We start from the raw sequence: 12,944 nt of genomic DNA, 5'->3' as shown, positions 1-12,944 counted from the left end.
AAAAGAGGTTACAAAGTCGCCCCTTGGCCGCTGAACTTTTGTTTTCTGACCGATAGAGGCCGGTAGAGGACTGCGAGAGAAAAGTTGTCCCCCAGGATGGACTTCGCGGCGCAGCCCAAGCCCGCCGCTGCCCTCGGTGGCGTGGGGAGTGCCGACGGGAAGATCGCCTACCCCCCGGGGGTCAAGGAGATCACCGACAAGATCACCACCGACGAGATGATCAAGCGGCTGAAGGTGAGTGTCGTCGGGGCGGCGGGTCCGCCTTCCCCGGAGCGAGGGGGGAGGTGCCCTCGCGGGGCGTCCACGCGGCTAGGCCTGCCGTGGGTTCACCTCCCGGGGGTCTCTAAGAGCTCATCGCCTTCTCCACCCCCTCTCCACGGTATTGTTCTCTCCTGGCTTATCTTCGTTTTTCTGTTTTTGTTTGTTTGTTTTTTGGCTTATCTTTGAATAATAAGTTGGGGAGGGGGGCAGGGATATAGCCATTATGGGAAATTAAAAGGAGTGTTATGTGTGTGTGTTTTAATCTTGATTTTTTTTATAGCATAAGAATTCAACTTTTAAAGGTTTTTTTTTTCCCCCCTAGAAATGTTTATGAGAATACTGTTTAAAGTAGCTTGCAACCTTAAGTGTAGGTAATAATTAGTCTAAGAAGTCCCATTTTCATCAACTTCTGAAGAGACTTGATTTAAGTAAGAAAGGTATTTTTTTTTAAATTGTCACAATTTTCTAATTTCCACAAACTTAAGTGTGTATATAGTATGGTTAAACTTTGACAGAAGGTACTGACTTCAGAATTCAGGCTTGAAGTAAGGTGATGTTTTAGGTCCATATGTTCAAAGGGGTTGTAAGAAAAAGTATTATGGCTTCTTTTATAAAGAATCACTTTTATTTAGTTTAGCAAGGGGAGGGGGAGACCTTTTTTCCTCCCGCGGGCCATTTGGATATTTATAACATCATTCTCGTGGGCCATACAAAATTATCAACCTAAAGATTAGCCTGCTATATTTGCTCAAACGTTTAATTAACTCACCGCCAGTGCCGTGGCAGGGCCAGACCAAATGACTTCTCTGGCTGGATGTTCTCCACCCCTGGTTTAAAGCATGGTGGTCTTAAAATCCAGGGCGTAAGTTTCAGCTTTATGTTGGCCAGTTTTTTGCTGTGTTGCATGGCTAGATTGTGGCCACAGCCTTACAAAGTAAGTTCCATTCTTGTTAAGGGATCGGCTTGATGCAGTGGTTCTCAACCAGGGCATCTTTGAAATGAAAAAAGAGGACATTTGCCAATACTGAAAACATTTTGGTTGTCAAAATTGAGGCTAGATTGAAGCAGGGACTCCAGCTAGGAAACTGTTAATAGTAGTCTAGGTGAAAGGTATTAAAATCTTGAAGTAGGGCTATGATAGTGGGAATAAAGAAGTAGGGAATGATCCAAGAGACAATTCAGAGTTAGAATCAGACGTGGTGGGAGGTGAGAGAAGAAACACTGTTGATAGTGTTTCTACCTTGAGCAACTTGGTGAAATGTATTTTTAGGGAATGATCTTGCCCCTTTGCTCTTAGAGCTTGGTATAGTGCCTAGTAAATGTTTACAATGTTGTGAGTGTTTAAGGAATACTTTAAGTATTCTTTTAGTTCATGTTTAAAATCTAATAATTTGTTACCTCTTTGGAAGAAATGGGACACAATACCTTCCATTGAAATAACTCTTGCCCTGGCCAGGTAGCTCAGTTGGTTAGAACATGGTCCCGAGATGCCAAAATTATGGGTTTGATCCGCGGTCAGGGCACATGCAAGAATCAACTAGTGGATGAATAAATAGAATAACAAATCAATCTACCTCTCTCTCCCTCCCTCCTTCCCTTCCTCCTTCCCTCCCTTGATTTATAGAGAGAGTGGAAGGGACAGGGAGAGACAGAGAGAAACATTGATGTGAGAGAGACATATTGATTGGTTGCCTCCTGCATACACCCTGACCAGGGCAGGTACATGCCCTTGAGTGGAATCGAACCTGGATCCTTCAGTCCATGGGCCTGAAGTTCTGTAACTTAAAAGAAGTTCTGTAACTCCCCTGTTTTACAGATGACAAAAAGGCACCAAGTGGCCTAGTAACATTTACCAAGATCAATAGTCATAAGGCAGTTTAGTGGCACAGCCAGGGCAATAGCATTATATTTATTTTTATTCTTAGAGCTGCCTTTGTCTAAGAAATCTAAGTAGAACTAAGAAGTTGTTGCTCTATCCACTGAGCAAGACCAGCTAGGGGTATTTGTTCTTCTTAAGAGAAGTCTTTTAGATTTTCCATTATATACTCTTTTACCCCTTTCATATCACTTATAGTTATGATATTACACTTATGCAAATGTTTGATTTGTTTCCCCAACTTCTCTGTAAGCTTCGTGAATCAAGGTACCATATCTATATTTATTTTTGTATCCTCCCAGTGCCATGTTTAATGCTTGGTACATAATCAGGTGCTCAACAAGTATTAGTTGAATGAACAAATGAATACTTTGTATTAATACTGGATTAGAGAAATATTTTTATTTTTGAAAATGAAAGATAATTTGAAAATATTTTGAATTACAGCTAAGTACTTTATCTGTATACCAGATATGATAACATACATACTTAAAATTTTAGAACTAAAAGGTAGCTTAGAGTTTATTGGATTTTGTTCTAATTTTCCACGTGAAAAAACCGAGTCTGAGAGGCTGTGACCAACCCTAGTCACAGAAAGCTGAAAACTGTCATTAACAGTTTTGTTACTTAGATAAGTTCCAATTACATATTAACTAGAGGCCCAGTGCACGAAATTCGTGCATGGGTAGGGTCCCTAGTGGCTGCTGGCTGCGGGATGGGGCCTTCCTTCCCTCGGTTGGCCACCCAGCCCCGCCCCCTGGTCGAACTCCCTGTCAAGGGGACAATCTGCATATTAGGCTTTTATTATATAGGAATGACAGAAATAGCCATACTAAAATTAGTTGGCTGTTGGAAGGACAGCAAATCATTTGCTACCAATGTTAGATTAAGTGTGAAGATCTATAGTTCACAAATAGCCTCCCTTTTATATAGCTAAGCATTCTGAAACTAATGCAGAGGTCATGTCTGATAAGTTTTGTAACATTCAAAATATACCTATAAACAATGTAGTACAAAGTTCCATTATTGATTTGAGAGAGGAAGGTGGAGAGAGAAAAACATTGATTTGTTGAGCCTCTTATTTATGTATTCACTGGTTGATTCTTGTATGTGCTCTGACTAGGATCAATCCCGAAACTGGTGTGTCAGGACGACACTCTAACCAACTGAGCCAGGGCAGCAGCAACTTTTTTTGTGTGGTAAATAAAAATAGATATATACTTAAATATATAGAAGTATTCATTAAATACATAAATATTTATTAAATAGAACATTTAAATATACATAATTATTTATTAAATATAAATATATCATAAAATGTACCATTTTAATCATTTTTAAGTGTGCAGTCTGTGGCATTCACATTGTTGTACAACCATCACCACTATTCTCCTCCAGAACTTTTTTGTATTTCCCAACTGAAACTTTGTACCCACTAATTTTAACAATAACTTTGTTTTGTAGTCTTAGAGCTTCTTCACATGATCTCTCCAATAGGGTAGTTGGACTCAGGGCTCTAAGACAGACAGTATGGAGGAAGTTGCCAGTACTTTTAAAGGCTTGGTTCAGAATTGGCAGTGTCACTTCTAACTTACTCTACTAGTTAAAGTAGTCATAGCCCAAAAAAGTTTTAAAAAGACAAGAACAAGCAAAAACAGTCATAGCCCATCCCACATTCAAGGGAAGAAAAATTAACCCTACTTCTTAATCTAAGAGATAGGAAAGAATTTGTAGCCATCTTTTATCTACCACTGCAACTCTCATGCCAAGTCAAAGAATACCTTCTGTACACTTTGTAGAATACCTAAAAACTTGAAAAACATTTAATTTCCAAAACAACAGTATAGCCTGGCAGGTGTGGTTGAGCATCAACCTGTGAACCAAGAGATCCCCAGTTTAATTCTCAGTCAGGGCGCATGCCTGGGTTTTAGGCTTGATCCCCAATATGGGACGTGCAGGAGGCAGCCAATCTATGTATCCCTCTCATCCATGTTTCTCTCTATCCCTTTCCCTACCCCTCTCTCTAAAATTAATAAAAACATTAAAAAACCCCAATATATATTTGCAACCAACTGGCTAGATTTGTAAAATTTATTTTTAAAACTGTAGGAAAAACATTGTAGTACTTTTTTTATGTGCTAGTTAGGAAAAATTATGGGGGAGACTTATGATTTGATCTCAGAATTGTTTCTTATAGTTGAATTTTTATTGGAAATTATTACTGGCTGATTATAATGAAGATTTTTTTCATCCCCTCCTTTTTAAAAAAACTGTTACTCTCTCAACTTTTTATTTTTGAGACTTTTTTTGCCTCTAGAAAAATAGGAAAAATTTTACCTTTAACACTCATATCCTTTTTCTCAGCATTTGTCACCTTTGCTTGCTTTTTAAAAAAAATATATATTTTATTGATTTTTTTACAGAGAGTAAGGGAGAGGGATAGAGAGTTAGAAACATAGATGAGAGAGAAACATCGATCAGCTGCCTCCTTCACACCCCTCACCAGGGATGTGCCCGCAACCAAGGTACATGCCCTTGACTGGAATCAAACCCGGGACCCTTCAGTCCCCAGGCCGACGCTCTATCCACTGAGCCAAGCCGGTCAGGGCACCTTTGCTTGCTTTTATGTTTCTACACATAAATACATACACACACACAAAGCATACTTTTTTGTTTGAGAGTCACTTGAGACATCATGACATTTCACCTCATTCTTAGAACAAAGATATTCTACTTTATCACACTCAAGAAATTTAACATTGATTCAGTAGCATCTATTATACTGTCTATAATAGAATTCTCCCAGTTGTCCTTAAAAAAGTTGTCCTTCAGCATAGGATCACATGCTTTTATCTTGTCTTTAGTCTTCTCAATCTAGAAAGCCTTTCACTGTTTTGGGGTAGTGGAGGGGGGATTGTTCATAGCATGATATTTTGAAGCATTTGTCTTATAGGACTTCCATAATCCTTTATATTTATATATATATAATACATATTTTTTTGGTCTCATTTCCTCATGCTTAGATTCAGGTTGAACTTTTATGGGGGCAAGTATACTATGCAAGTGGTGGTGTATAATTAGTTTCCTTTGCATTATATCATGAGGCACATAATGTTATTTTGTCCAGTTGGTTATGCTAAGTTTTATCACTTGGTTACAGTTGGCCAGCACTCTCCATTGTAAAGGTACCTTTTCCCCTTTGCAATTAATAAGTAATGTTTAAGGTGACAGCTTGTAAAAATAACTTGTTTTTAAACAATTCATAATTAACCATTTTAGCATCCACTCTAATGATTATAAAATGTTGACTTTGTTTATACTATCATTCCTTCTACATGTATTAGCTGACATTCTGTAAAGAAGAGCCTGCCCCTCATCCTAGCTAGTTTGGCTCAGTGGATAGAGCATCGGCCTGTGGACTGAAGGGTCCCGGGTTCAATTCCAGTCAAGGGCACATGCCCTGGTTGCCCATTGGATCCCCAGTAGGGGCGTGCAGGAGATGGCTGATCAATGATTCTCTCATCATTGATGTTTCTATCTCTTTCCCTGTCCCTTCCCCTATGAAATCAATAAAATATATTAAAAGAAAAAAAGAAGAGCCTGCCCCCATTTAAAAAGAAATTGCTCATGGATTCTTCATTCAGTGTATTATTATCCACTTCTGTCTTTATTTCTTTTGAGAGTCAAATTGCACCAAATGAGCATGCTGGGTTTGGGTGTCTTTTTGAAACTTCTTATATCTTTTTGATGTGTCTCTCTGAGTCTTTGAGCATTTCTTTGTTTTCTGGTACAAGATGGTCACCTCGTACTTCCCTGCCCCAGATTTGGATAGGTCATTTTCTCCAAAGAGCCCTATTTCCGTTTTAGTAGGGAGTGGTGTTTATAAACCAAGATCTGGGCATGGACATTGTGTTCACATTGTCACTAGGATGTGATTTCTTCAGACCCTTTCAGTATATAGAGCTAGGAAATACACATATATACTTTAAATCATGAGTTCGTTCTGTTACCTTCAGTTGAAAAGTAGCACCACAAAGTTTATCCTAAACTTCCTCCATTCCATATTTGTATTCTCCTTCTCTTACAGTGTAAACCCTGCTTATCCTTAACTTTGATAAATTTATTTGTACTACCTACTGTTAAGTAAAAATATTCAGACCTATACCAGTATCCCTTGCAAGATTTTTTTGTAGTTCTTTCTGTCCCATTAAGGTTATATGGCGCAGTGGTCGGCCAACCTTTTGGACCTCTTAAAGGATACCTTTCAGCATTTCATATAATACTGGTTTAGTGGTGATGAACCCCTTTAGCTTTTCCTTATCTGTGAAGCTCTTTATCTGACCTTCAATTCTGAATGATAGCTTTGCTGGATAAAGTAATCTTGGTTGTAGGTTCTTGGTATTCATCACTTTGAATATTTCTTGCCACTCCCTTCTGGCCTGCAAAGTTTCTGTTGAGAAATCAGCTGACAGTCGTATGGGTACTCCCTTGTAGGTAATTGACTGTCTTTCTCTTGCTGCTTTTAAGATTCTCTCTTTGTCTTTCGCCACACCGCACCTCCTCTGAGTCTCTGTATGCTTTTCTCTTTCCTTCTAGTTGTAGAATTTCCACTCAGCCAGCCTTCCTGTGGTTCTGGATGATGTTCGTTCCGTCTTTTAGTTGTATTTTTGAAGTGGTTGTGTGAGGCAGCAATCTCCGGTGTTCACCTATGCCACCATCTTGGTTTCTCCCCTATCACAGCCATTTTTAAGTGTACAGTATAGTAGTGTTAAGTATATGCTCTTTGTTAATGCAGTAGATATCTAGAACTTTTTCATCTTGCAAAACTGAAAGTATATACATTGAACAACTGCCCCTTTTGCCCTCCCAGCCCCTGGCAACCACCATTCTATTTCTAAGAGTTTGCCTACTTTAGATCCCCCTCATATAAGTGGAATCATAAGGTATTTGTCTTTTTCTGACTGGCATATTTCACTTAGCATAATATCCTTAAGATGTATCCATGTTGTAAGCATATGACAGGATTTCCTTCTCTTTTTAAGACTGTATAATATTACATTGTGTATATATACATATCACACTCTGTTTATTGATCAGTCCATTGATGGATGCTAGGTTGCTTTCACTTCTTGGCTATTGTGAATAATACTTCAGTGAACATGGGTATGCATACATTTCTTTAAGATCCTATTTGAATTCTTTTTCATATAGCCATACTATATATTGCTGGGAGGGTTGTTGGATCATATGATAATTTTATTTTTAATTGGGTTTTGGGACCCAATTCCACAGTGGCAGGGGCGGGTTGGTTCCCCCACACCAACAAACAATTCTTAGATACCAGCAGGGTGTCCCAAAATTCAACTCAATTCTGATTCTATCTACATGTAGGTAACATCAGACTCCACAGGTTGCAGTGGTTCTCAATCTTCCTAATGCCGCGACCCTTTAATACAGTTCCTCATGTTGTGGTGACCCCCAACCAGAAAATTATTTTTGTTGCTAATTCATAACTGTAATTTTGCTACTGTTATGAATCATAATGTAAATATCTGATATGCAGGATGTATTTTCAGGGGTCGTGACCCACAGGTTGAGAACCGCTGAAGGGTTCAGTCCTACAAGATTGTCCCCTCCCTCCCCCAGATAAACACTTTAGATGCCATACACAAAACCAGGTTATCTGTACTTCTGACCAACTGGCTGAAAATCAGTGGTTCCCAAAACCCCCTCCTTGGGTTCAATTAAGTTGTTAGAATGGCTCACAGAACTCAAGAGAGACGAGTTGCTTACTAGATCACTGGTTTATTGTGAAAGGATATAACTCAGGAACCCCAGATGAAAGAGATGCGTAGGGCATGTATGTGGGAAGGGGCGTGGAACTTCATGATATTATACCACCACAACATACTGTTTTTCTATAGCAGTTGCATCATGTTGTATTCCCACCAGTGCACAAGGACTCCAACTTCTCCACATCCTCACTAATGCTCGTTATTTTCTGTTTTTGATAATGACTGTTCTAAATGGTGTGGGGTGGTATTTCATTGTGTGTTTGGTTTGCAATTCCTTGATGATGAAATTTTTATGCTTATTGGCAAATATTTGTATATCTGTGGAGAAATGTCTGTTGAAGTTATTTGTTCATTTTTAAATCGGGTTATTTTGTTGTTGAGTTATAGGAGTATTTGTATTCAGGGTTAGGGATTACTTTTCCATCCTTTTTAATTTTATATGGTTCAAGAGTCAGAACTATATACAAACTTACAGTTTTCAGATGTCTTACTCCCATCTTATCCCTTATCCCTTCCACTCCATTTCCACCCACCAGCCACTACAGATGATCATTTTCATTAATTTCTGGTTTATCCTTTCTGGGTTATCTGCTTTCTTACTCAAAAAATAGACTACTGCAACAGATGAGTGGATTAAAAAATTGTGGTGCATCTATATAATGGAATACTACGCTGCTGTAAAAAGGAAAGAACTCTGCCATTTGCAATAGCATGGATGGGCCTGGAGAACATTATGCTAAGTGAAATAAGCCAGTTAGAGAAAGATAAATACCACATGATCTCACTCATTTGTGGAATATAATGAACAACATAAAACTGATGAACAAAAGTGGATACAGAGACATAGAAGCATTGAACCGACTGACAAACCTCAGAGGGACGGCAAGGGAGGCTTGAAGGGGGTGGTAAGAGACCAACCAAGGGACTTGTATGCATGCATATAATCATAACCAATGGACACAGACAGTAGGGGGGTGAGGGCATGTGCTGGGGGGTGGGAGTGGGAGGGGAGAGGTCAATGGGGGGAAAAGGAGACATCTGTAATACTCAACAATAAAGAATTTAAATTTTAAAAATGGACAGCTGTAGTACTCTCTTGCACTTTGATTTCTTCACAACATATCTTGGAAATCACTTCATGTCTGGAAATCTTTTTTCATTCTTTTATCATGGTTTTATAGTATTCCATGTATAGATGTACCATAGTTTATTCAACCTGTCTCTCATTGTTTCATTTGAGACTGTTTCTAATGTTTTGCTATTACAAATAATGCTAAAGGGAATAACCTTTTTCACAGGTTGTTTTGTATTTGTGGAGGTATATCTTTAGGGTAGGCGTGGGATTATCGGGTTAAAAGGGTAAATCTGTGAGTGATTATGTTAGAGGTGGCCAAATTCCCCCTCCATGGATTACTAAGTAATACCTACTTTTAAATTAGCAGTCAAATTGGAAAATTAATATGTTGGAAATAAAGCCATTTTATTGCCTCCTGGCAACAAGAGAAATTCTTCATGTGAATGATTAAATAAATGTGTCACATGAAGTTCAGAGGGGTAAGAAGTCTATTTAGATTTTCCTAAAAACTCAAAAGAAATTGAGTGATTTTTTTGAGTTTAACAAAATGCGGGGGGTGGAGATGGAGACAAAATGTTAGTAGCATATGATGTTGGAATCAAGCCTTACCTAGGGTCTTAATTCAAGACCTTGAGTTGAATAGAAGTTAGGTGAGGGCTTATTAAAAACTAGAGGCCCAATGCACGAAGATTCATGCAAGATAGGCCTTCCTTCCCCTGGCTGCTGGCACCACCTTCGCTCCTGCCAGAGCTGCCTTTCTGCCTTCCCACGCTACCCAGAGGCCTGGAGCAGCTGGGGTGTGCGGGACACCTGTGCCATTCAGCACCTGCGTATGCAAATTAATCCACCATCTTTGTTGGGTTAATTTGCATACTCCTGATTGGCTGGTCGCGAAGGTAAGGGTGTCACAAAGGTGCAATCAATTTGCATCTTTCTCTTTTATTAGTGTAGATAATATATGAAATAAGTAACATTGGCAAATAGAACACCAATAACAGATTTATTTTCCCTATATCAGAAATCTGTAGTTGTCCAAGGAAAAACAGATTGGTGCTCATAGGAGAATAGATTTAAGGACATTATGGATTTTATTCTATTATCTTTTATTTTCAGAATTAATTGTTTAATTTAAACACTACTTCAGCTGAGGTTGTTGGCACCTGGAAGTATGTCTAGTTGAATTCTCTGCTCAGAAAGATAAAATGAGTGGAGTTTACACATTATATGAAAACCTAACAACAAATCAGGACGTTTCTATATAACATTTTCAATGGAAGACCGAACACAAACATAAAAAAGGAATTTACTAAATTTATTTTCCTTGCTGTTGCTGTTTGGTCTTTTACATTAAAGCAGAGTTCTTCCCAACTTGTGTGCTTCTACATAGTTATAGGTGTGCTTAAATAGAGAAACCCTCAGCCTTTGAAGGTTACAAATATATCATTTTTTGAATATTATGTGGTAGTTTAAAAGTTGGGAACTGCCATAATATTTGTTGGTTTGTGTGTGTATGTGTTTTATTGTTTTTCATGTTATAAAATTATTGTTAAATCACATTTAAAACTCTACTATAGTAGGGATACTATAAATGGTATTGATAAAGACAACTTTTATTTTTATTTATTTTTTTATATTTTTATTGATTTCAGAGAGGAAGGGAGAAGGAGAGAGATAGAAACATCAATGATAAGAGAGAATCATTGATTGGCTGCCTCCTGCAGGCCCCACACTAGGGATCCAGCCCGCAACCCAGGCATGTGCCCAGACCAGAAATCGAACCGTGACCTCCTGGTTCATAGGTAGATGCTTAATCATCGAGCCATGCAGCCAGGCTAAGACAATTTTTAAATAGCATTTTTTAAATAGTTCACAGGGGAAACTGAATTTATACTAGACTAGCACTGAAATGGATTTCCATTTATATGAAGAATGTTTGAAATGATATAACTTATAAGTTAAATGCCAATTATGTGCTAGTATTGCAGCTTTTTCTTTGGATAAACAAATACTAAGAATTTTGATGGTCAAGAAAAGTTTCATGGAAAAGGTGATGGTTGGACTGGGATTTGAAGGCTCAGACTTTGATAGGCAAATGGGTGGTAAAGCAGGCCAGACAGATGAATAGCAAAACAAAGATTGAGAGGCCATAGCAGCTTGGTGTGTTTGAAGAAAATGAATAGAACAGTTTTGCCAAAACATCTTAAAAGAGAGTAGTTTGGGAGGAAAAAAGAGGATAGTACCTATGATACTAAAGTCTTTAAATGTCAAAGAAACAAATTTATATTTTAAAAAAATCTCTCAGGTATTTGAACCGAAGAGTAATGTGTCTAAGCATGACCAAGCAGTTTCTTAAGCACATGAATAAACCACTTTCTTTGTAGTTAATTTGTGGAGTCTTTTTATCCTCATGTCTAGACCAGATAGGATCTTCGGTTGAACAGTAATCCATTTCTAAATGATACAGTCTGAAGAGTTTCGTCACATGACATTAGCCTTGAAGGCTGCAGATGAATAAAATTTAAAAGCATGGTAGGCCCAGCCGGCGTGGCTCAGTGGTTGAGCATCGACCTAAGAACCAGGAGGTCATGGTTCCATTCCTGGTCAGGACACATTCTTGGGTTTCGGGCTTGATCCCCAGTGTAGGTCATGCAGGAGCAGCCAATCAATGATTTTCTCTTATCGCTGATGTTTCTATCTCTCTCTTCCTCTCCCTCTGTGAAATCAATAAAAATATATTTTTTAAAAAGTTTGGATTCTGATGAGGATTGCATTGAATGTGTATGTCAACTTGGGGGTTATTGCTGTCTTTTAAGAATATGTGTTTATTGATTTTTAGAGAGAGAGGAAGGGAGAAGAGGAGAGAGAAACATCAATGTGAGACAGAAATACAAATCAGTTGCCTTCCATATGCACCCTGACTGGGGGATTGAACCTGAAACCCTGGCATGTGCCCTGATCAGGAATCCAACCAGCAACCTTTTGGTGAATGGGATGAAGCTCAGCCGACTGAGCCACACCAGCCAGGGTGGGACTGATGCCATCATAATAATGCTAAGTCTTTTGGTCCAAGAAGATGGGATATTTTTCCATTTATGTAGATCTTAGTTTCTTTCAACAGTATTTTGTAGTTTTCAGGGTATAAGTTTTATACTCATTTTGTTAAATTTATTCCTAATTTATTCTTTGATGCTATTGTAAATTGAATTGTTTTCTTTATTTCATTTTCAGATTGTTCATTCCACGTATTTAGAAATTTGATTGAGTTTTGTATATTGATCTTGTATCCTGTAACTTTGCTAAACTTATTTATCATTAATTCTAATTGGCTTTAATAGATTTCTTATGAGTTTTTATATGTAAGATCATATAATCTATGAATAGAGGTAACTTCTTTTCTAATCTGGATGCCTTTTATGTCTTTAATTGCCCTGGCTAGAACCTTCAGTATAACATTAAATAGAAGTGTTGAAAGCATATATCCTTGTCTTGTTCCTGATCTTAGTGGAAAAGCATCCAATTTTCTACCATTAAGTATTATGTTGGCTGTGGATTTTTCACAAATGCCCTTGAACATACTGAGAAATTTCCCTTCTAGTGCTAGTTTCTTTCTTTTGTTTTGTTTTGTTTTGTTTGTTTGTTTAACTCTTTATTGTTGAAAGTATTGCATATGCCCCCTTTTCCCCCTTTTCCCCTTCCAGTCCTCCCCCACCCCAAGCCTTCAGCATTCTATTGTCTGTGTCCATAGCTATGCATATATGCATACAAGGTTTTGGTTAATTACCTCCCACCCTCCCCTGCCTACCCTCCAAGATTCCACAGTCTGTTCCATGCTTCCATGTCTCTGGATCTACTCTGTTCATCAGTTTATTTTGTTACTTAGATTCCACATATGAATGCGATCATGTGATACTTGTCTTTCTCTGACTGGCTTATTTCA

General features: G+C 38.2%; 1 protein-coding gene across 7 annotated transcripts in view; it reads left to right on the top strand.

Moving 5' to 3' along the window:
• Positions 1-12,944, top strand: part of PDS5A (PDS5 cohesin associated factor A) — a 107,286-nt gene continuing 94,342 nt past the window's right edge. For 4 of the 7 annotated variants that reach the window (XM_014548699.1, XM_014548702.1, XM_014548700.1 and 1 more), the window contains exon 1: positions 1-234. In XM_014548699.1, the coding sequence (XP_014404185.1) occupies positions 97-234 (138 nt within the window). In that variant the 5' untranslated portion in view covers positions 1-96. The remainder of the gene's footprint in view (positions 235-12,944) is intronic. The other 3 variants (XM_014548698.1, XM_005877451.2, XM_014548697.1) reach the window with 2 other exon arrangements.

This window comes from Myotis brandtii, unplaced genomic scaffold (assembly GCF_000412655.1).
Source record: "Myotis brandtii unplaced genomic scaffold, ASM41265v1 scaffold520, whole genome shotgun sequence".
Taxonomy (NCBI): domain Eukaryota; kingdom Metazoa; phylum Chordata; class Mammalia; order Chiroptera; family Vespertilionidae; genus Myotis; species Myotis brandtii.
Note: the sequence above shows the minus strand (reverse complement) of the source record. Positions and strands in the feature narration are given on the sequence as shown.